The 25149-nt window shown below is 38.1% G+C and overlaps 1 protein-coding gene across 1 annotated transcript; it reads right to left on the reverse strand.

Moving 5' to 3' along the window:
- Positions 1-953: 953 nt before the first annotated feature.
- On the reverse strand, positions 954-5178 carry LOC142376895 (keratin, type II cytoskeletal 8-like). The gene is made up of 9 exons (XM_075460561.1): positions 4729-5178; positions 3233-3441; positions 3081-3141; positions 2889-2984; positions 2582-2746; positions 2331-2456; positions 2022-2242; positions 1873-1931; positions 954-1763 (listed from the first exon to the last, which is right to left on the reverse strand). The coding sequence occupies exons 1-9, from the start codon at positions 5053-5055 to the stop codon at positions 1651-1653; spliced, it is 1377 nt and encodes a 458-aa protein (XP_075316676.1). The 5' UTR covers positions 5056-5178; the 3' UTR covers positions 954-1650.
- Between the last annotated feature and the right edge of the window lie 19971 nt (positions 5179-25149).

Genomic DNA, 25149 nt, shown 5'->3' on the forward strand with positions numbered 1-25149 from the left:
TGATCACTGCCAGCACTCTGAGCCCCAGGTGTAGACGAAGAAAGAAATTTTCACATTAACCTGCCAATAGTCTGAGTAAAGGATGCACATTTAAAGATGTGCTTTGTGTTTGCAGTAAAAGAGTTGAAATGAAATGCAAGTTGCATGTTAAATATTAAATGCAAGTATGTTAGTTCAATGCAGAGTCTATATGTGAATAGAGGATAATTAAGAGCCACATCTTTGCTCTTTACAGAAACAGAAACCTAGAGATAAACTCGATTTGGCTCTGGGTATTATGCAGGTCTAAAAGTCTAAAATTTGCATTTCTGATATGTTAGTCAAAAAAGTCCTAGCCTACTTCCTGTTTTTTTGTTACAGATCACTTTACAAACACAGTTATACCTCACCTGCTCAACATGTTTTCTCTTCTTTAGTATTATATACTGTATAATGTCGAATCTCTGTCCTTGCGATCAACCCACACTTTTAGACAGCTAATTGTTGGAAAGCACACTCTGACCTCACAACATGTTTCTCTTCCTACGTTGGTGCTATACCCTGCTATTAGAACCATGTAAACTGCTGCTGAGCCCATATTTGGGTAATGAATGTTGGAAAGAAGATAAAAGAGGTCAGGGCATACTAAAGACACAGATGCCAATATGACAAAACTGGATATGAGAAAGTGGTGCTATAAAATCTGTGTCTTGAACAGGAAAAACAATAGTTTATGGCATTAATTAGAGAGGTACATTGTTCTCTTATCAGAGTTTTTAAGATGACCTTCTGAGTTGTAACATAATAAATCTTAGGATTTTAAAAAATAAATGTTTGAGTGGACTCCTCAAATAGTCGTTGTCTTGGTGACTACAAATTCAGGCAGTAACCATCTTGGTACAGCACTGACACCATGTGAAACATCATGTTTTCTCTCACATACCACAACTTCAATCAAAAATAGAGGCAATGACTTTTTTTCTCAGATTTACTTTATTCAGATCAATCCCATACAGTTTTCTGCAACATTTATCAGTCATGTTGCTGACAAAGAAAATAAATCTGGTTTTTAGCATTGTTTGACTTTAAAGGCAATGGGAGGCAAAACTAAGCAGGGAAACATACAAAATGATCAAATAAAATAAAAAAGAACAAGGCAAAAACCAATCGGCTCAAGGTTTCACTGTAAACATGTAAATCCATACAATTTCTCAATCTTAGATAATTAGATTTGGTCAGTGACTTGCTCTTCTTAGTTAGGCCAACACTCAAATGTAGAAACTGAGAACATGTGGGCTGCTGGAGAGCAGACTGCAGTGTAAAATGCTGACTAGTTATTAAAGATCCTCAAATACTTTCCTTGCTTAGTTGTAACACTCCACATACACCGTAGTCTTTTTTTTTTTCAAATTATTTATCGGATGTCAGTGCAGAAAAAAAAAAAAAAACATTGCCATGCAAACTGACCTGAGCCTTCAGAAACTCCTGTTGAATGGTTTAGAGTCAAACACAGGATAAAGCTGCACTAGAAAATCACTGTTTTTTGGGATGCTCAGCACTCTTGTTGAACATGTTTTTACAGTATAGCATAGCACCATGAAAGGGTACAAATTTAGCCTAAATTCAAGAGTTTCTGAGGGGAAAGAGGGATGGCTCTCCTTTTTACTGACTTTAATACATTCTCCTGGAACTGGATGATGAGACTGTGGATTTGGTGATAGTGCCACCACCAAAACCTCCATAACCTCCACCATATCCAAATCCACCGCTGGAGCTGGACAGTCCTGGAACAGTAAACACACAGGAAGTGTTAATTATTTGTCTTCTCTGTGAAACTATGCTCGTTCATGTATGTATAATGTATGATGACAATGCATAAAGTCAGAAACTTACCACCACCTCCAGAGGTCTGCTGCACATGAATGGTGGCGCTGGAGCCTCCACTGGCCAGTCTGATTATGAAAAAAATAGATGGTTAGTTCTGAATTTAGAAATGAAACTGTACCAGCCATAAAACACTGAATGTTTAGGTTGATCCCCACCTGGTCTCCTCTCCCTCCAGGAGTTTTCTGTAGGTGGCAATCTCAATGTCGAGGGCAAGCTTGACGTTCATCAGCTCCTGGTATTCACGCACTTGGCGGGCCATGTCCTGCTTGGCTCTCTGCAGAGCATCTTCCAGGTCCCTGATGCGGAGCTTGGCATCCTTGACTGCCAGCTCACCACGCTCCTCAGCCTCTGCGATCTGAGCCTCAAGATTGCTCCTCTGAAGAAATGTATGTTACAAATGATTTAATAACTTCAAATCGTTTTAAGCAACGAGCTCACATCCACAAATGCTTCTTTAAATTCACCTGTCCCTTGATGGAGTCAATCTCATTCTGAAGACGGGCAATCATGCGGTTCAGCTCAGCAATCTCAGTCTTTGTTGAGCGCAGGTCTTCACCGTACTGACCAACAGAGCTCTGCATTTCCTCATACTGTTATAAAAAAAAAACAACATGAACTACTAAGAACATAATTCTGACAGGAAGATAGGAATGGTGTTATTTCATACTAATGCATGTTAAAACTTAGGAAAAGCATTGACTTTGATTTTATTCACCTTCTGTTTGTACCAGGTTTCTGCTTCAGCCTTGCTGCGGTTGGCAATGTCTTCATACTGTGCACGCACTTCAGCCACAATAGAATCCATGTCAAGGCTACGGCTGTTGTCCATCTCCACAACGACAGAGGTGTCCTTGATCTGGCTCTGCATCTCACGAAGCTCCTACAGAACCGATGGTTGTTGTTAAATAAATATTTCTCTGTCTTCCTTGATTTATTTTTTACGGTATGCAAGTGATCACCAGAGTGGTTACTATGATATGATGAAAAAATATATTAAATTGATCATTACAAATTGTACATACAGCCTCATAGATGGCTCTGAGGAAGTTGATCTCATCCTGTAGAGCATCAACTTTAGACTCCAGCTCCACCTTGTTCATGTAGGCAGCATCAACATCCTTAAAATTATGTAGAAAAAAGAAGTGTCATAATTTGCCACATTAAACCTCTGAAATATATATATAAAAAAAACAGCCATATTCATGTCTCCTCACCTTCTTTAGGAGCACAAACTCATTCTCAGCAGCTGCACGCTTGTTGATTTCCTCCTCATACCTGTTGGAACACAATGTGGCACGTGAGCGCACTCCCACTACGAAAAACATCAGTTTGTGTCATTGTAACTGACTGTCATGTAATCACTGACTTCCTCTTGAAGTCTTCAACCATGCCCTGCATGTTCCTCAGCTCTGATTCCAGCTTGACTTTCTCGTTACCGAGCCCATCGTGCTGTCTGCGCAGGTTGGCAATGTAGGCCTCGAACATGCTATCGATGTTAGATCGGGAAGTGGTCTGTTCTTGCAGGAGTTTCCATTTGGTCTCCAGCATCTTATTCTGCTGCTCCAGAAAACGGACCTGTGGAGAAAAAAACCCCCAAAAAGAACAATTATGTGTTGTTCTAAAAGCCGTCAATGTTGTTGTTGTTTTCTCAATATTGAGTAGACCATCAATGGGTATTGTGGTTTGGCTTGTAGGCTACCAAATATCCATAAGTTACTTATGGATTAATTTTTATTTAAGTTACTTAAATAAAAATTAGTTTAAGTATTTGAGGATGTGTGAAAAAACAAAAAAATTGAAGGGCATCTGGTGTCAGCTTTCAGGTTTTACCTTTGGTACATGACTTTTTATGTGCATATCTATGTAAAATGCCACACCCTTGCCACAAAAACCGTGACTCGTAATGGCGATTTAATGTGTGCATATTGTTTAAGCAGTCATGGATGCCAAAATGTATGAAAGATAACTTTTTGAGAGCCTTTAATCTATGATTACATATTCTAATCGGTCATTTCTTTAAATGATACAAGGAATGTAATCCAGATGATTCCAGAATGTGACAGTGGCCATAAAACTTTCAGCCATTGCCTCTCCTGTTCAGTTATGACTCATCCTGTGTGCTCTGTTGAGCCTTGAAAGCCACGTAGTTTTGTCAGCCATAAAAAAAAAATAGAAAAAAACAAGGAAAAAATCTAGGTGTGGCAGATAAACCACAGAAGACAAAGCAGTGCAATACAATGAGACAATTTCTTTCTTGCCTGTCTTGGTAATGGCTTATCGGATTTAGAGAGTTGGGGAGACATCGAATATTATAAGATGGCTTGCATCATTGCAGACTATGTGATCTTAACATTACAAGCAAGTGAAAGCTGATTTACAGCTTTGTACTTAACATTCATGTTGCCCCTAACAACCAGCTGATAAGTGTAATGTGCAAATGGCAGACTTTGGACTTTGTGGGTATACTGCAGATATATCCGTATTCTACCTGAAAGTGCCCTGAGTGAGATATGGGCATGTGACTGTCATATAATCGCCACCCATGTTTAGTTAGTGGGCAGAGAAACATCTTGTACTCTCAGATGGTGCCAAATGTCATTAGGGAATATTTGGATAGAGCTGCCAGTGTATGATCATATTTGTCATCATGACAGACTGACTTGATATATTTTCTGTTTACAGAGGTTGCAGCTCAGAGATAAGATCCCCTTGCTCAGCAACATCATAGCTCAGCAGTTTCCTCAAATACAGAACCCTGGACACAAATTTTCTCATTTCTTTTCAGTTAAAGTTAAACTTCAGTTACAACTTAAAGTCAAAAGTGAGGCCAACGGTAATTTCACAGAGCTCACAGGTACCAACCTTGTCGATAAAGGAGGCAAAGCGGTTGTTGAGGGTCTTGATCTGATCCTTCTCTTGGGTGCGGACAACTTGGATGTTGGGGTCAATCTCCAGGTTCAGCGGGGCCAACAGACTGCTGTTGACTTGGACAGCTGTGATGGGTGCGAAGCCACCCACTGCATGGCTAGAAGACATACCAAAGCCACCTGACCTTCCTGAAGCCATACTGAAACCACCACCATAGCCAGGTGCAGAGCCCAAACCATAGCTAGTTCTGGAGACAGAGCTGACTGGTGTAGCAGTGGACCTTCTGGAGCTGTAAGAGCTGACTGACATTGCCTTCCTCATCTTTGCTGTGGTTAAGATTGTCCGTGGGCTGAGAAAAAGAGAACTGAAGATGTGCAGCCTTCAAAAGGAGAGCCAAGTCCCTCTGAGTGTCTGACTGCTGCCTCTGCATGCTTTTATTGCTGTCCTGAGCCAAGTGGGAGGGACCCCAACCTGCCCTCTAACTTTTGCTGTGAAGCTTTATGCGACACGCCTTTCTCTGAAAGACAAGAGTGGCCAGTCCTGTTTAACTGGTATGGAGGGTTTGCCAGGAGATAAGCCGCGACACACCCTGCAACAGGACAGGCTCCAGGTAAGGAGAGAAAAAATAGTAGAAGTTAAAGTATTATCATGAAAAACAGCCTCTTTAAAAAGTCTTAGGTATATTTCCATTATTCATTTGGTGACGCAATCAATCAGCTTCACATTGAAAATTACTTAAAATACATAAACTCATGCAGTACCATCAGAAATACAACATACATTTGAAGATTTCAGCTAAAAATCATCTATTTTCAAGATGCACAAAATAAACAGCTCTGTAAAGTTTTCAGATTTTCACAGACTTAACTGTTGCATCAGTTATCTATTTTCTGTAGTTTGCACACAAGCCTGTGACAGGGAAAAGCTTGACCCTCCCAACTGCAGAACACAGCCTTACTCATCAGGTTTCTTCTTATCTTTTGATTAACTTTTATATGGTTTCAGCTAAATGTCTGAGCAACACATTTAATTTTTCTAAATACAGTAAATTTGTTTTTTGTCTTCTCTGTCCACAGCTGAATCTGTTTGATTGATTTGATCTGGTCTGAGTGATTTGATTTCAACTCCAAGACTACATACAATAGGTGTAACTGGACAATATTTTGCAAACCTGTCATTATGTGCAGTGCTGTAACCTTTCAGCTTGGTTTGTGCAAGTAGTCTGGCTTTTTTGGGATGTTATAATGGTTTGGAATCACTGATGACAACACAGCCGACAAACTATTTGTCCAAATGGGTGCTGAGAGTAGTCATAGTCCAAGAAAGAAGTGATAGAACACTAAAAAACAGAAAAAGCTATGCTGCACATGCTCTTGCTAATGAGACAACAGCATCACATCAAAAAAAGAACGAGCTGAATGATTAGCACAGCGTGAATTTACTCTCATTTCAAACATTCAGGCATTTATGCAATATTATTCCAAATAAAAGTGCTTTTCAACAAGCTTTAAGCATTCGTTTCGTCATATTGTGCTTGCTGTATAATAAATGTTTACCTAGCAAAAATTATTGTAACTTCTGTCCTGTTTTGCCATGTAGCCAAGCATTGATTAATACAGGACTAATTTACAAGTATAAAGTATAGAAATTAAGTAGTTTTTTAAGGTTATCCAGCCAAATGCCCTGGCAGAGTTATCTCATTAAAATCTTGATAAAACAGAGAGAGCATTTAAAAAAGGTCTTCAAAGCTGACAGAGAGCTATCCACAAAACTGTACACTTCAAGCTTTCAAGGCTTACAGTATCCTACTTTTGGGCATGATACGGTAAAAGTGAGGGTGAAATTAATCCTGCGCATTAATCAGTGGTGTACATTAAAGATTCAGTGGTTGCTTTAGCGGCTGATAGAATTTTAGTACACCCAACCCTTCACTCCTTAACACCCAAGTCCACTTATCCGGCCTGCATTTGTGTTCATTCTTTCCCAACTTTTCACATGCACTTGCCTTTAATTTCTACCCAGGTGTGGAACTAAATTTAAATTTCATGCACTTTATTACATGGCTTTTTAATCATCTGTTATCATCAAGGAATGTGTGCAATTATCTGTATCTAGTCTATTGCTTTTTCTCAGCCGGTGCCATATCTTTCAAGTAGTACTCAATGTGCATACTTGAGGGCTATGTGGCATCAATAAATCAAACCACACAATAGTTATGGAAACTGGGTGAGGCCAAAGTGCCGTGTCGAAACAGTTGCATTATTGAAAAGGTCGATAAACACAGGTTTAGATTGGGGAGATTTTGGTTGGGCAGCAACGGCAGTTTTCCAAAAAACTCTTGTTGCAAATGTTATAAGAGAAAAGAATGGGTACACAGTAGCGGTGTCTGTTAGAGGTGTCATCATTGGTCATGGCTGCCATGGTTTAATAACTAGAGCCTGGTCCAGGCAGGATCGTTTGGGACAGCTAAACATGCTTAACCTCCGACACCAAGTCGAGGTTCCTGATACCAAATGTCTAAAACGGTGATGTTTGTGTGTTTGTGGCTTTTGCAAAAGTTTACCAATCCTGTGGAGTAATCTAAAGTTCACTAGTGTGTGCTCTATGATTTTTAGTTCATGCCCTGATTAGTGAGGAGGCATCCACCTGTCAACATGTTAGCATTGTTTCACTCAGAAATGTGAAGACGCTGTTCAGCCTGTTTACACTCTTCAGGTCTTCAAGAAAAAGGCATTTTCCTCTGGTTGTGGCACACAGTCAAAAAACATTTCCTCTTAGAAAATATGCAAAAATGCCCATAAAATAGCAAAAGTGCATTCTTTTCGAGACTTAAGCCACTGAAAGTCAATCAAGAACATGAAAAATGTTGATACAAAGTGAAGAATGCAACCATTTCTAATGGTGCAACCTCTGATACAGTAAGTCTTTTTATGTCCTCTAGTTTACCTGATGATTTATTGTGAAGTGAGAGCATAGTTTAAGCTCTTCTTGAGACCCTTGCTCAGGAGGCTAGATTTTAAAAGACGGGAGTTGATGTGGGGGGTTGGAGTTCTAACTTCGCTTGTGCCTCTGAGTTTGCAGTTTCTGCTCTCACACTACTTTTCCACGCACTGCAGTTGGCTTCCTTGTACCTCTTTGAAGTGTGTGCTCTTTTTTTTACTTATTAAAACCTTCTGCAGCATGTGGGTATACTTGTTCCCATTTAACGGACAATATTTTAGAGTGCACAGTCCAATGAGGAGTTTTGAGCTCACATCTCAAATTGAATTAAGCCCCATAGTGCAACCTACTTTGCAAGCGTTTCTTTTGTTTTTCTGGAGAATGTGTAAACTGGGTGTGGACACTGTACAATGTCTAAGGTGTGGCTTGGAAGGATATCCTTCTTTATAGTGAATTTTGACTGAGTAGCCATAGTACATGATTCATAAATGCAGCATATCTGCAGTGCAGGGCTGGCCTCTCATTCATTTCATTTTCAGACTGGTGCTGCCGTAGTATCGAAGGCAACAAATGTGACACTCTTTTTATTCCAGCAGAGAAACAAGGGTTTCATTCAGGCTCGCAGAGTACATTTTTTTTTTCAAAGTTGGGTGAGGTCAAACACAGAGGTGTGGGAACTACTCCAATGTTTATTCATGTGACATAAACTGATACATGTAGTTTAATGTTGCTGGAGGTCAATAGAAAACTGAGGTGCAGATGAATTGGCTTAGGGTTTTGACATGATATTTTTGTGAGTTTTAACAAACAAACCGGCTTTTCATGAGCTAGTTCTGTGCATTCCTCCACACAGCTGTCATGCATTTCTATTAACTGCCGTCCCACTAAAAGTCCAGCTACCCAAAGAACCAAAATCGATCTTCCCAAACAGGTTAATTATCATGTTTGAAATTTACGTTAAACACATGCTCCTTGGTGCTTTAAAAAAACTCTGGCAGTAAAAGCGAAGAAAGGAGTTCTTTTTTCTATCATGACTGACAGTCTCTTCATAGCCAAAGGCAAATCAGAGGGGTGACACTTAAAACAAGGAATTCCACCTGTCAAGTACTGTGGATTCCTGATTGTTTTTTCAGTGATTGTTTCCATTGCGGTTTTAAAGCACTCCCTTGTTGCAGAAACCTGCTGGACAGCTAATGCCTCCCATGTCTTTGAGCAACCCAGTCTCACAGAAAAACGTGTAATAGCTACGTTGGTCCACAAGGGAAAACGTGGTATTGTCACAATTTGGCCCCCAAAATTGTGACAATTCCACGTTTTATTTGGCCTATTCATTTACATTGCTTCGCAACCAGGTCACATGACTATCAAGTTTCCCTCAGCTGAAAAAGGAAAATAGCCGACTGTCAACCTTTTTTCTGTGAAAAACATAACATTTTAAGAAAGCTTCTGCATTTGTATGCATTTCGATAGCATTTGTAGCGAGAACTATGCATAATATTTTCAGAATCTTTGTTCAGAGAATGTAGATGATCTTTCGTTTATTAGTTTCGCCGAAGATTTTGGTATCTCCTTGAAAAAACGTAAGAATTCCCCGTACTTTTTGTTTAAAAAAGAAATATCTTTATATATATATATATATTTGGTTTGTTTTTTTGGTGTGTTTTTTTAGATATAGCCACACTATATCTGCGTGGCGCATGCGCCAGTGGCTGAGGCACAGCAAACCGACCAGGACAATGCAAAGGAATTTTGGCTTACTTGAAGGAACAACAATTTATCAAATCGAATCAAATCAAATTTATTTATATAGCACATTTCATGTACAAACAATTCAAATTGCTTTACATAAAATAAAATCATTGCAGCATTGAGTGGAATAAGCATTAAAATACATAAAATAATATAAAGAGAAACAAATAAAATAATTTAAATTAATTTAAAAACAAGCAACAGCCTAGATAAGTTAAAAAATATCGTGCAGATTTCATGAATAGACACTTGAGAACAGAAATGTTTTTAACCTGGATTTAAAAATGTCTAATTTAATTGTGTGTAGTTACAAATGACACAACAGAACTTCTGTTTGTGTATGCATTCTAATATGCTTTACTCTGTTCATTTTACATTTTTTGGAATATGTATTCACAACAAGCAAAACATCATTTTTTGATCATAAATAATAATATAAGTATATCTATGCACCCTATTTGACTGTGATCAGTCTATTCAATAGACGTTATCAGCACACATCAGTCCTGCTGCATTTTTTTTTTTTTTTATCAGGTTGCCAGATCTCCTCTTTTATGTTTAGCGTACCTGGTAGCTATTGTAGCTGTGTGGTTGTTGACCCATTAGACGCGGACTGGTCACGTAATGTGTAAAAAACGCAGGTACTAGCGAACCTGGCAACCACTCCGAGCTGCTGAAAGAGCAACTTACCAAAAAAACATGACTCCTATTTATGTATGTATGTATGCCGACATAAACATACATATGTCTATTTGGTTATATATGTATCTGATTTGATGGAAGAAGTTGGGCTGATTAATATAGTGATGAAAGAGTAGTAGTATTATACTAGTGAATATAGAGGACAAATAACATACACACACACATATGTCTGTCTTTACAGAAGATGCATGGCGGGGCAGGGTAGGATAATTGAGGTGCTGAGAGGGCAACCTGTTGAAGAATGATCTTTATTGTTTATCATTTTTGTGAAGTGAGTGCCCTGCCGTGGGGGTATGGGATGTTGACGAACCCATGCCCAGGGGCCCATTGTCACCCACCTATGAGTAAAATAAAGTCTACAGTAGCCCAAATCCAAAATTATGAACATGATTAGGAAAATCATCAATACCTTGAAGGTTCTTTCTGACCAAAAATGAAAAATAAATCCAGACTTGATATCATCCAGGATGGACAATCAAATGGTCTTAGAAACCACACCTGAAAGAGGCTGACGACAAACACAGGTGAAAATTAAACTTTGTTGTAGGACAAAATGAAAGACATTTTTGAAAAGACCTTAACCTGGTGACTAACATGTGTCATGTGAAGATTATAAATCAGTCCTGCCTTGAAATATTGACCTCTGAACGTTGACCTCAGTGCAATTTAGAAGGCTTGTTAATCATTAACAGAAGAGGCTACAGATATGGAACCAACTGTTATAGAGAGCTCTTGACTTCAGCTATGTGACTATAGCCATATGGATATAGCCACCAAGTGGGGCAGCTATCAAATATGTTAAAAAATCATTTTCATCAATTTCACAATTGCATATTTAAAATCTGATGACATAAATGTGTTTTCCACCCCTTTAAATCTCTCCTTGTACTCTCAATTTAGTATTTACCACTCCAAATTATAAGAAATACGCCCGTTTTTAAAATAAACTACATTTCTTTGTGCCGTGCTATGTATCTGATCCAAATTAGCGCCATATTTGTAGTTCTTCCCAGTTTGCAAAGTAGGATTTGAAAAACATATATATATATTGAATATATCAAATATCTAGTGCAGCCGAATTAGTAATTATACTTCATCTATATGATTGAGGTTTGGAAAAAGTCAAGATGTTGGTATATGTTAGATATTCTAACTGTTATTGTCGAAATGTGGTTTTGGGTTAGCAGCTTCTTCCGTTTTGCAAAGTAGGGTTGGAAAAACATACATCTACTAAATATATCAAATATCAAGTACAGCCGAATTAGTAATTACACTTGACATCGATGATCAATACAAAGAAAAATTAAATAAATTTACTTCAGATACTTTTAGAGCCGCACCATGTAATATCATACAAAATCAACACGGTACTCGTAGTACTTTCAGTTTGCAAGGGTTAATCTGTCACATAAAGACAGATTATATATGCGTATAATATATTTATGATGAATATATTATGAGAGATGAGAGATGAGAGATGAATATATTATACACGTTTGGTCAATAAAGTTGAAAAACAAAAAAAAAAGCCCATGCCTGATAACAGGCCTTCTCTCTCTACTGGGTCACTGAAATAATGGCCCACTGATAGAATGGTTGATAATGTTTTATCAACCATTTCTATGATAAGGTCACTATTGTTATGTGGCTATATCTTTATATATATATATATATACACATTTTTATTTTTTTTTAACAGAAATTACGGGGAATGTCGGCGCAGGTCGGTGACGTAGAAATAGCAGCGTCCATAGCAACCGCCTTAACAACGGTAGAAAACGTGTTATTCTTACGTTTTTTTCAAGGAGATACCAAAATCTTCGGCGAAACTAATAAACGAAAGATCATCTACATTCTCTGAACAAAGATTCTGAAAATATTATGCATAGTTCTCACTAGAAATTCCATCGAAATGCATACAAATGCAGATGCTTTCTTAAAATGTTATGTTTTTCACAGAAAAAAGGTTGACAGTCGGCCATTTTCCTTTTTTAGCTGAGGTAAACTTGATAGTCATGTGACCTGGTTGCGAAGCAATGTAAATGCATAGGCCAAATAAAACGTGGTATTGTCACAATTTTGGGGGCCAAATTGTGACAATACCACGTTTTCCCTTGTGGACCAACGCAGCTATTACACGTTTTTTCTGTGAGACTGGGTTGCTTTGAGGGATTACTTTGTTTCTCCTTCTTCTATATGCAGCTGTCAAATTAATAGACTTAACATTCCTCATTTAGTGAGTAGTGCAGTAAACCAGTCAAAAAGGAGTGGCCAGCACTGCTTCTAAAAACCAACGCTGCACAACAATATCATGGCAAAAAAAAGGTAATAGAACTACTGGTCCAGTGCTGGAGAACATGACAAGTTTTGTGTCAGCTAGTCATGAAATGTACACACTTAAATATGAGAAAGCTGTGGTGGATTTGTGGATTGTTGACATTTTACTCATTTGTGCACAATTACAGCACAATTCTGACTTTACTTTAGCTTCACTCTTTTGCTGTTTGATTTGGTTTAGGTAACAAACCCATTTCTTTAAGTTTAGGAAAAGATTCCACTTTAGGTTAAAATAGACCCTTCATAATCTGGACAATAGTGGTTTTTGACCATTAAAAAGGTTAACTTTACATTGTCCTCATTCTGGTTAGGTCACACATTGAGAAGTTTTCATGCATAACAGAGACGATATGTGACATTACTATATGACAAACTATATAACTACCTATAACAAACATTTGTGTCCATTAAGTAAAATTTCCAGATGACTCACATCTTGCTCAAATCTTATCAGAATCATATCTGATGTGCACTGTCTTTGGGTGGAGCACATTGTTGTCAAAAAGAATGCAAGAATGTCATGACAACCAGCTGATTCAAATACTTCCACCCTGTTAACATTATAGTGTGGCTACCATTACAGCTCAACTTGTTTAAATGGATGGCCTTCCTTATCTCAGAAAACATGTACAGCAATGGAACAGAGAAACATGCAAGTATCCTAATAGTCTGCTTTTCAGTCACAATTACTGATGCATTTGACTGTCTGACAAAAGAAATTTGTGCTGTGGTTGCCCCCTTTTTCTCAGGTGCTTCCCTGAGTGCAGGCTGTGGGCGTATCTACTCATCTCCAGTTTCTAACTCTCCACACCAATGATTAATCTCCTCAGAAGGCAGTTTTTCTTTAATGGGCTCCATGTTCTGCTAGATCATTGTGTGTACCAGTGGTAAATACATGCGTTCGGCTACCTCACAGTCTGTTGTCTATACATTTTCATTCTTAATTCTTGACCAGTTTCTACCTTTTTTCTCCCATTTACAGTCACTCCACAACTTTGCCACCTCAAACCTGCCCACCAAAAGCCATTTAAAGTTTCAGTAAAATTCAATTAAAGAGCCTATTAACTGCACCCATGAAACATTTTCTGGACATGTGAACCTTTGAGCAGGGCGTGTTGAAATGGTGCAGACACCTTTCTTTATTCACGTAAACCTACTTAACTTCATTACAAAATATTTCGGGAAAAAAATCCCATCAGATCAAGATGAGTATAATCAAAGTATTCAGTAAGATGAATAATGAACACAGAAGAGAAAATCCAAAACCTTTGGACTCATGAACACACCCCTTCATGTTTACTTTGACATTCCGTAAGGTTGTGGGTGTGTCCATCATGATGGAGTGAAGTTTTCATCTAGCCCTCATGATTTCAACACCTGCAGATGGTACACACCCTAAACACATCGTTTTCCAGTCAAGCACGTAAATACCTGGTTGTGTTAGGGTGGTTAACTTGCAGTGATGAATGTGTATAAGCTAGTTACTACAACAATGAGTATCTGATGAAGCTCCCATACTCAGCTGCAATGCAGAGTTGCTACTACAAACTAATTTCACACGGTCACAAAACACTCAGTATATTGCTTTACAATACTGGACTTTAACACCTTGCATATAGTCCACATACACACACCCAAGCATGTCCTACTATCCTCATTAAAAGACTGCACTGACTTCCATTCCCTGTGGACAGGCTGAGCCTAGCTTTAACAATAACCACTTTATGTCTACCTTTTACCTTTTTGTCCCAATAAGGACAAAAGGTCCAAAAGGTCCTTGTCCCAATAAGGACAAAAGGTCTCCACAAGGATTGTGTTTATATCACTAAAGGTCTAAATAGGTAACAAAACCTAGGACACCACCCACACACCCGCACACATGCATACTATGCCTCCCTACATTTACGGTCAAGCCTGAGAAAATTGGCACCTTGACTCGATGAGTCACTCTTTGTCAGACAGGCAAGATCATTGAAATTGTCTCGCTAAATAAAAACTTAGCAACCAAATCATTTGCTTGTGTGAGTGACAGCATGAAAGACACCTGCTTTTGCATGATGTCACATACGTTGCATGTTTAGAACAGAATTTTCCTAGTTTAGAGTCTGTTTTCAGCAGTTGTGTCACACTTATCATCATCAGTTTTGTCTGTGATGACTAAGACTGAACAAATTTGTCTTTGTGTGTGTATGTGTGTCTCCTTCGTTTTCTCACACCTCATTGTCCTTACCTCATTTCATCACCGGTACGTGAATAAATATGATCCCCTTTATGGTAGGACTCTGGTTCAGGGTTAGATTTATTGTATATCAATTCCCCCTGCGGCTCGATAGCAGACCCAGTGTTTGATAAGTAGATTAAAGATTTGCACAGTCAATGTGAGATCAAGTCAAAATCCTGGGTATATGGTACTAGTAATAAGTGTGTGTATGGTGCTTGAATGTGAATAGTGCATGGTCATCCCAGAGGGGTTTTCTGGTCTCAGATGCTGAGACTGTGGAAGTAAATGTTCAAGACATTATGTCGCCACTGAGGGAGATTCTCGTACATATGATAGCCAAATTAATTACACAGAAGTTGTCTTTGCCTTACTTGAATGGGGATCATGTCAGAAGATGCTGTGGTTATAGATCAGGATTCTATTACAGCAGAGCGGTAGTCTGAAAAATGGTTTAAGTAACTGTGAGTTGACACAAAACCGTAACTGGCTTCTTTTCACTCACTAAAACATGTTTACATGTCTTTTAAAAGTCTGTTTTTGGTCAGACTAACACAATCAGTTTTTTTTTTTCCCTGCATCATGTAAGCATACTTACTGTATGAGCAGAAATGTACTCACCTCCTGCAAAATTAGCTAAAAAAAGTAATAAATAAAGGGGTGTTTTTGACTTGTTAAAGTGTGAATTCACTATAAAATCAATATTCTTTTTCATTAATTCATTATTGTATGTTGCATTCATTTCCATTTCAGTTAATATTCTGTAGCTTGTCTATTTAAAGGGATAATCCGGAGTAAAATGCACTTTAGATCAATTTACGGGATGTTGGGAGTACATACGTTGAGTTGACATCAAAATCATGTCATTCGGATGTGTTTTGAGAATTTCGATTTGACCGTTTTTTAGCCAAAAGTCGTTAGCCTGGAAGTGAATGGGGCAAATCATGTCACCTTGATATTGGTTTGAAAAAAAAAGACACCTTATTTCCTTATTGTGAATATCTGTCGAATATCCAATATCAAACCAACTTCACCACGGTCTGTCGCGGCAGCTGCAGCAGACACATTTCCGGAAAGGTTGGCTTGATTAAATTCATTCTGGACTCTATATCCGACCACATGAAGACCTCGGGACACTTCGATTTGGCTTTAGGGACCCTCTACTCACTACCACGTAAGTGTTATGTTGTTGGGAGCTGTAGAAGAGGTATAAAATTAGCGTTTTGTAGCGGTGGCATGATTTGCCCCATTCACCTCCAGGCTAACGACTTTTGGCTAAAAACGGTCAAATCGAAATTCTCAAAACACATCCAAATGACATGATTTTGATGTCAATTCAACGAATGTACTCCCAACATCCCGTAAATTGATCTAAAGTGCATTTTACTCCGAATTATCCCTTTAACATCTCAAACTGGACAGTACATTGGCTGGATTGTTGGGCAGTCATTCACACAACTTGTCTAAGCAGGCCTGTCTGTTCTGCCTCCTGCAGTGAACACATTCCTAGGACACTACCCACCCAAAGGTGCAGCACTATCACTGTCCTCAGTCACTTAGACCAACATACTGTTGAAGTCATGACCTGATTTTCATATAGTCAGGTCACTGCTTCCAGGAGACTAGAATAGACTAGAGTAGAATTTACTGCTACGTGACCTTTACATTTACTGACACAGGTATATGTCAAATGTTTACAATCTGCCCTAAAGGAAGAAATGTCCTGTTGCACATATTCCTTGACGTGAGATGGACTGTGTAATGGATATCATCATAACTATATAGCCAGAGAACTTCTATCCTTTTTACTCTTTCCCTTTTCTTGCTTTTATGTGAGGTGTTCAAACTGGGACAAAACACATGCTTAAAGGTAAGGGTAGGAGATCCTGGATTTTGAGTCCAGCGAAGCTGCATTTTAAAAATACACAGGTAAAAAGTCCCAACCCTTTTCTTCACTTTTCCCCCGAAGGCACGCCTCTAGAGTACATGAACGCGCACGAGCACAAAGGTGCACAAGTGCTGTTCTGACAGCAAGCATTGATCGTTGCCATATTTAGTATTAAGTTTATGCTAACTATACGTTTAATAATGCTAGGTGCTAGCCAAGCTGGCTCTAGTTGAGCTTCCTGCCAAGCTTCGTTCACGGAGCAGGTTACGCGCACAGGGGGAAGGAGGGGGAGGGAGGAGCAGATTGCAGTTTGATAGACGGCATCAGAATCCAATCATTGTGACACAATGATTGGATACTGTTTTTCCTAGATTGTACGTTCTAGAGGCCACTAAAACTTTTCATATTTGTGTCAAAACTTTTAATTAATTGGTTGCAATGGGGGTGTGAAGAGTATTTTAAGCAATATGTAAAAAAATGTTCCAGAAAAAGATCCCCTACCCCGCCTTTAAAAAATAGACGATTTAAATCAAATTAAAATTTTTCCAGAAAGGGTGTGGTTACATATTGGGCTTGTTAATTGACGCAACCACTGATTAAAGCCTCCATTTAGGAGTAAAACTTATTTGATCTTACAACTAGGTTTCCCGTTCATAGGATCTCAGAAACATGAGTAACTGTTGCTTATATTATACTGAATTCACACAGGCACTTACTTGTTAGCATTTACACTTTAGCATGTCATAGTCTGATCTTTAAATCAGATACTTTTCTTTTTTCTTTTTTCTTTCAAAAATTGTGGTTCAGAGGGTAAAATGGAAGGTTCTGAATATTCCAAAAGATGAGAGGATAGAGAAAAATAATGCATGCATTTCCTGTCAACAGAGTTCAATCTTTTCACACTACTTCTTACATCACCTGTTATTCTTGTTGCGCAGCCTAGCAACCACTGTCTTGTCTGAATAATCTCAACCTCCATAACTCCTTTATTGTGGATTGTGGTGTGTCTCTTTGTGTGGGTGTGTCTGTGTGTGCAGTGGAAAACCATTACAGATTTGTATTACATTTGGTGAAATTGGAAAGATAAAGAAAATACCTATGGAGTGAAGTATCAGTTAAAAGCAAAAAACCTGAAACATACCTCCAGACTTGCGTGTTTAAACGTGTGAAATGAAAGTGAGAACGTGTTATCAAAACACCCCAACGACTGGGTCTCACACCTCTAGTACTTTAGTTTAGATAGTAGGAAATTATTAACTTGAGCTCATAAACCTCACTCTGCCAACAGGATACCAGAGCTTTACTACTTATCAGAACGTTAGTCACCATACTGTACAAATTGAGCTTTTGATTCACATCATTTTTGAGAAAGTCAAGCAGCCAAACTTAAAGTCAAACACACAACCAAAGTGAGTGTGATATGACTTAAATGTCATGTGCTTTGAAATCATGGATCATCTCTCTGAAACTGCATCATTTCTATTTTAAGCTGACAGCAACAGTGTTTAGGAAGAAGGAAAATATATCCCCCAAGATAGAAACCCAATGCAGGAATCTAAATCCCACTAAGAGTACAGTCTGTGTTCAGAGCCGACACATCGTGCCCCTGATTGAGCATCAGTATGTAAGTTGGGAATGATAATTTAAGTGATAATTATCACCTTAGCCTGAGACAGGTCATGTTTGGAGTAAACAATAATGGAAATAAGCTATGTGGAGTATTCAAACACTGGTCACATCATGTACATATGTACCAGTATATTGCTCAAATGCATAATTGAGTATACCAGAGCTTTTGCAGCATTTTGTGACAGAAACATCTACATTATGTTGTATGTTTCCTGCAAAAACCCTCCACGTCTGAGTGAAGAATGGCATGGCTGTAAAGAAAAAGAGGAACACTTTTGGAGTGAGCAAGAAGCCCAAATAATTCTACCAAAGGGATACAGGTATAATGAAGGCTTGAAGTATGACAAATGTTCCCTAATATGGTCAAAATTAATTAATTTGACTGCTCTCTGTAATTTAAACAAGAATATTGCATTTGTAATTCATACAAACTTTATAATTGTGATATTGTCTCATATGGTGTAAGTCAACAGTCCAAATATTGCTGTGCATGTAAATGTAAAAAAAAAAAAAAAATCTATTTAAGAGTTAAAAAAAAAAAAAATGATTAAACTTTGCTAAACTACTTGAAAAAAAGCCTGATCATGCAAATGTTCTCATCTTAGATGAGATGAAGATAGATTTGTTTATTTCACATGGGTGCAGCATGATTATGGCACGTCTATGGAGCTTTGTTGTGCTGTTTGTTTCTTTGTTGAAGCGTTGACCTTATCATTTGGATTTCAATGTTTTTTTATTTTAGACCCTTTATTATACATTACCTTACCTTTAATTTTGAATTTTTTCATCTGCACATTGGTTAGCTTGACTCATTTTGTATTTCCAGCTCTGCAGGGTGTATTCAAAGTATCCCCAGTTCTAAATCTTCTTGTCTCCAGCCCAATGTCTGGATTCTGGCTTCTCATTTAACAACAACTTCATTAAAATCTTGTGACCCTGCTCTAGGACTACCACAGTGAATGTACAGCCCTGTGGGGTGCAGCACAGAGGTTAGAGTGTAATGGTTTAGGGCTACATTAAAGCAAAAAGGAGTAACAGTCATAACTTCCGGGTTTGTTAGATACGGTCTGATGAGATAACTACAAGCAGAAACTTGCCTAAAGAGGAATATTCCAACATGGTAACCGTCCAAAGCACAGTGCCAACATCACACAAAACTTTCTCAAGAGGTTAACAAATGAAAACTATGAGCTGACAAAGTATGTTGCCTGACTTGAATCCCACAGAACACCTTCGGGTAATTCAAAGAAAAAGGGCGGAAACAAAACCTCTCCTGCAAAGAGTAAAGAGCATCTTTCCACAACATTGTGCAACACTTGTTTCTTCCATGCTGAGTGAGGTATAGTCTGTTACTAACATTCAACTGAAAGATTTTAATCTTGGTTAACTAAGGTGTCCTGATTTTTGCTTATGTTTGCTCACTGAAGAGAAAGCAAATGTAAAACCAGATCTGCCTTCAATTTGTTTTAGTTTCTAAAGTTGTGGAACATTAAGACAATTTAGCTTGACACGCCCTTTGCATTCTTAAAATTCATGGTTCTGTATGAGTGACAGACTGGGGTTAATAGTAAGAGTGTGTGCACATCTATCAGAGCTGGTTATCTGAGATTAAGGTTACAAGAGAATCCCACGCCTTAAATTTCAGCTCACTGTCATGAGCAACCGTCGGGTCGCGGGGGGAGAGCTGCAACTAAAGCAGAATTATATCTCCATCCAATTTGGTCGGGAACGTAGCGCTGTTGTCTGTTACGTAAAAGTCTGGTAACATCTTCTGAACTAGTGACTAGTGACACCAAATCTTGACAAGAGGCAGGGCAGTTTAAGTTAGCCAGATCACAGTTTTGATAACCTACAAGGTTGAAAAGAACAGATGACAGGTCGGTCAAGCTTTCAGGTCCCCTGAGGTCATGCAACAAACTGGTCAAAGCATCCTGCCCCTCCTGTCTTTAACAGATGCAGGGCTGAGTTGCTTGTCAATAAGCGTCAGTGAAAAATGACAGATGGCAGCACCATTAAACCAGCACATTGCTGTCATCTTTTAGCTTTGTTAAACTAGTGAGCAGTTCATGTTGGTCAGAAACAAAACATAAAATGCTTTAAATTGTTGAGAGGGGTGCAACAGCAAAGGTGTGAATGACACACTGTTACTCTGACAACATTCTTTTGTTCAAACAACTTTTGCGAACTACAGCTCAACCTTGTGCTCTTGTACCAATCCCTAAGGAACTGTTGATGTAGCTGTTGAATTTAATAACAATAAATTACGGACCTTCAAGCACCTATACAGTCAGTGCATTTTAGAACAACACACTTATCTTAGATTCTCCCTCTGAGGTTTTTATGTTCATGTTTATGCATTTAGCAGACATCCAAAGCAACTTACATTCATGTAGGCAGGTAGCGTAAGGGGGGGTCTTGCCTAAGGACCCCTACTGGAGGTAGCACCATTCATGCAAAGTCAGGATTTGAACCCCAGTCTCCCACATGAAAGGTGGCAATCTCAACTTTACAATATCCAATTTAAATACTTTTTTTTTGTCTTGATACTGTGAGAGAATTAATTTTTCTACTTGGTGTTTATTAGGTAGTAGTGTTTTAATGGTGACACTATCATGAAAGGTGTTTCTGTTCAAATTAAATTAAAAATAGATTTATTGAAAGGACTTGATCCGTCTCAAAGGGAAATTAAAATGTTCACGTTCATTTGTTTTGTTATTGTTTACTGTAAGAAGTTGGTTGTTTATGGTTGTTTCTGCTTGCAAGAATGAAATCCAGTACCATTTTTTGTTTCATACAATGATAGTAATATTCAGCAGAGCATTCTAAAATGGTCTATCTGAAAGGAAAACAGCCTTCACTGAATTTGCATGTTTTCTCTCTGTCATTTTGATTAATAAACAAGATGTGTTGAATGTTGCAACAGTTTGTCTCTCTCTTACTCTTTATCTTTTCTGCTACTTAGATAACAATCATGAAGTCTCATGAAAGTGTTCGTGCTTGCATTTAATAAGGTAAAAATATTTCTGGTTGCATGTGTGAGGGAAAAATGACACACCTCCACCAGGCATCTGTTGGCATTTAAATACCCTGTACTTAAACTGATTCTTATCTTTCTTCTGGCAGTTGCCTCCACTCCATGCTTGCTGAAGAATTCAGACAAGTCACTAAGGGTTACCAAAAGTGATTCTTTTTTCCTTTCTTCTTTTTTTTTCAAAGGTTGAAAACACATGTCAGTCTTGCACTTATAATATCAAATCATGTACAGACAAATTCTGAAATAGACTAATTGATGTAGGGATTTATTGTATTGCTCCAAGCATAGTTTTAATGCATCATGACTATTAAATTTGACAGTTTACATGACTAAATCATAAAGGAAAGGCACCATAATTCATTCTGTTTTACTACTGGCACTGAACATATCTATTATCTCGACTTAATGATAGATTTCATATTTTTTATTACACCATTGTGCAGATTAGGTTAAACTATTTGATAATAAAGCCAAACTAAGTTTAATGGCACATACTTGCTCTGTGATGACTGCCTACACTTATTCACTGCTACCGGTGCTCAGCGTACTCACCTGTCTGCCAGTGTTCATGCACTGCATGCTTGTGCTTCGTTGGCTCTAACATCATAGAGCATGGAGTCACAATCACAAGCAAACTGATTGAATAACATCAAATGCACATTCTTTTTAAAGACTGTTTGTATTGGGGTGCAATTTAAAATGAATGAATTGCCCCTTTAGCAATTAATCTGATTAATTACAAAAAGTAGCCGAGTACTTTGAATGACTTCAAAATCTTGAAAAACAGACTTAAAAATAAAATATTGAGTTTAACAGTTTTTTTTCTCTTTTTGCATCTGTAGCACTCGATCGAATTGAATCACCGTTACAGAAAGGTAAACCAACTGTAAACTACAGGTTTGCTGTCGTAATCTTGTTACAGTTTCCCACTGGTTTACAACTTGTTGGAAACTGCTGCTTTTCGGAAGTTTTTAAGATGGTATTTTTGATAAACAATCCCTTTTGGAGGATCAAGATTACAGGTAATCCAATAAATGCTCTTAATTGATTGCAGTGTTGCGACACTTGCCTCTTGGCAGTTTAGTGAAACAGAGAAAGGCGTTTACTTCTCTCTTTCATTCAGTTGTGAAAATATTTACTCTGCAGGGAATTCCACCGTGCAGAGGCATATTGTGCAGTTGAAATAAAGGTAAAACTTGTGCTTGTACCCACATGACACGCCATTAACCATCTGCGATTAATCACTTCCAAAGAAGCCAAGTTTCTTTCATTCTACTATTTTGCATACTTTAGCCTCACCCTATTATTAGTAAGGACTCTCCACTTGTCACTCTGACAAAGATGTCATTCCCATGTGTAGAAAAGGTGTTGCAGCAAACATGATTATATGGTGAGCAAGTGTGTCAGCTGATGACAGTGGCTCGTAGCATAGTTAGTCCTTTGTGATAAAAACAGTGCACATTCCTATAGTAGTAACTATAGTAGTAACACAGCTAACAGGGGGCTGTATGGTGTTGGTTTAGTGGTCATATGCAGAGTATGAGTTAGATACGTATATCCAGAATGTGGGCAGATCAAACAGCTGTTTGCGACAAATAAAAAGCTGCTTTGGTGACAGCTTTGATGTGGCTGCTGAAAGTCAGATCTGAGTCTATCAACACTCCGAGGTTACAAAATTGGTCAGTGATTGTAAGGGCCCGAGTCTCAAGATATTTACCAATGCTGACCCTCTTCTCTTTGCTACCAAACAGAATGATCTCAGTTTTGTCTTCATTTAACGGTAGAAAATTCTCTCTCATCCATGTGTTTATTTCCTCCAGACACTGACACAGTGCGTCTGTTGGGCTGCAGTCGTCTGGTGGACGAGCATGGACAGGCTGGGTAAGGGAGGTATTACAAATAGGTTAATGGGTAAAGTTTGCCCTTTTACCATTTTTTTTTTGTTTTATAGTTTTCTATTAGTTATATTTTGCAGTTAAAGAAAAAGAAATGTTCCATTGTAAATCAGAAATATTTGAAAAAACTCTAAGCCGAAACTTTGTGTTTCAAAATGCCTTACCACAAAGAGCATAATTATATACACCTAAGGATGTACCCACATTTTATTTTATACACTGTGCTTATAGGTGAAATATGTGTATCAGTTATTTGCTTGAAAATGGCAAAAACCATTGATTATCAAGAACATGTTTCAGATCTGGTCATATCTCAGCATATTTTACATTTCATTAACAGACACATTTATCTAAAGCAACATACAAATGAGAAACATATTGCCAAGCAAATCTGGTTTCAATATCTTCCCCAAAGATACTTAAATATATAGACAGAGAAAATTGAGGATTAAATGTGCGACCTTCCAATTGTTCCTGAAGTACCATTGTCTGCGAGCTACAGCCACCCTGAATTACAGCCACCACAATGGCTAACAATATCATACACTTAGGTTTCTTACTTACAAACATTAGTGAATTTGCACACATCAAAGGGCAAAACCCCAATTCAGATTGACCTGTTTGTAATAAACTTCTTTAACAAAGATACATTAGCATTGTGTGTTATTTTTTGTTAATCTAATAATAAAAATATATAATTCATAAAATGCTTTTTTGCATGTCTGAGGTTTATTATGGAAAATGTCAGCTGACAATATTTCTAGATCTTACATGGTTTTTTAAGTTTGTTGTGTGCGTCTTTTTATTTGACAACATCAGCAGCATGCAGGTAATGGCAATTTAACTGCGCTCAAAGAGTAAAGGTGTTCCAACAAGTTACATTTTATAACTTTCTACATCTAACAAAGGTCATGCCTACTGTAAACCCTACACAAGGCACGAGTGACAGCTGAGACAGTGGCTGGTACTACAATGTTAGCTTGGACCACACTGACGGTTGGCCTATTGGGAAATGTGTGTCTTTGCTCTATAGTGGAGAGTTTAATTGATGGCTGACCCGTTGAATACAACATTAGCTAGCATAGGTTAGTGCTCTGAGACATTGCTAGGTAACTGGCAGAATGAAGTTTCACCCAACCAACATAACCCCCACAAAAGTATAATTCTTATCTTTCCTTTTGATTCAGATAAAACTAACATTTTATTACTGAGATTAAGAGGCAGACTACTGTTTTGGAAAAAGCCAGCTAGCTCAACCTTTCATCAAGCCTTAGTCGTAAGGGTTTGTTGTCATACATTGCCCAATTCTCCAACAAAAAGCACACATCACTATCTAAAATATACAACTATTCCTCTGATCTCATTGGAGTTTAACATTCAAATTAAGTTTATCTTACTTGTGGTGTACTCTTTTAAAGTGAGATAGAGTGTCTGATGTAATTACATTTACCAATTTCCCATGAATCAGCCAACTTAAACAGCTTTTCCTACAGTTTTACCCCTGGAAGGACATTAAAATGGTTTTCAACTGTTAGTGTAGGTTCAGGTCAACTGTTGCATCAACCATTGTTGGGAACTTATCACTGTGTGTCATCTCTTTGGTGTCATCATTTTTGTGCAGTTAGCTCATCAACATGCTCCAGTCTGTCCCAGTGTGCACAGCAGCACATTAAGAATGATGAACAGTGGGTGGGATTGTGGGATTTGTGATGTTTTCTGTCTTTAACTACATGAGAGGTTGTATGACCTTGGGTGGGGCACCACCACCCATAATTCCTGTTCAAACCTGTTCCTCTATGGGCTCGGAAGGCTACTTCTGTGTTTTTGTCAAAGAGATAAATCTCCTGCCCCTAAATCATGAAGCACATTACTTACTTAGGTGCAGATTCAGATTTCCGATCATCTCAGCTTTTGCATGAATTGTGTTTGATCCCTCAATACAGCTCTTTTTGAATTGATCTGCACATGGGAATTCTTAACTTTGTGTATCCTTTTTTTAATTACTGTAAATACATACTTCATC

Source organism: Odontesthes bonariensis, chromosome 3, assembly GCF_027942865.1.
Source record: "Odontesthes bonariensis isolate fOdoBon6 chromosome 3, fOdoBon6.hap1, whole genome shotgun sequence".
Taxonomy (NCBI): domain Eukaryota; kingdom Metazoa; phylum Chordata; class Actinopteri; order Atheriniformes; family Atherinopsidae; genus Odontesthes; species Odontesthes bonariensis.

Coding starts and splice junctions, on each gene's coding strand:
- LOC142376895 (XM_075460561.1), bottom strand. CDS start 5,055: ATGAGGAAGGCAATGTCAGTCAGCTCTTACAGCTCCAGAAGGTCCACT. Junction 2,985..3,080: donor AGTTTGTGCTCCTAAAGAAG/GTGAGGAGACAT, acceptor CATAATTTTAAG/GATGTTGATGCTGCCTACAT. Junction 2,747..2,888: donor TCAGAGCCATCTATGAGGCT/GTATGTACAATT, acceptor TCGGTTCTGTAG/GAGCTTCGTGAGATGCAGAG.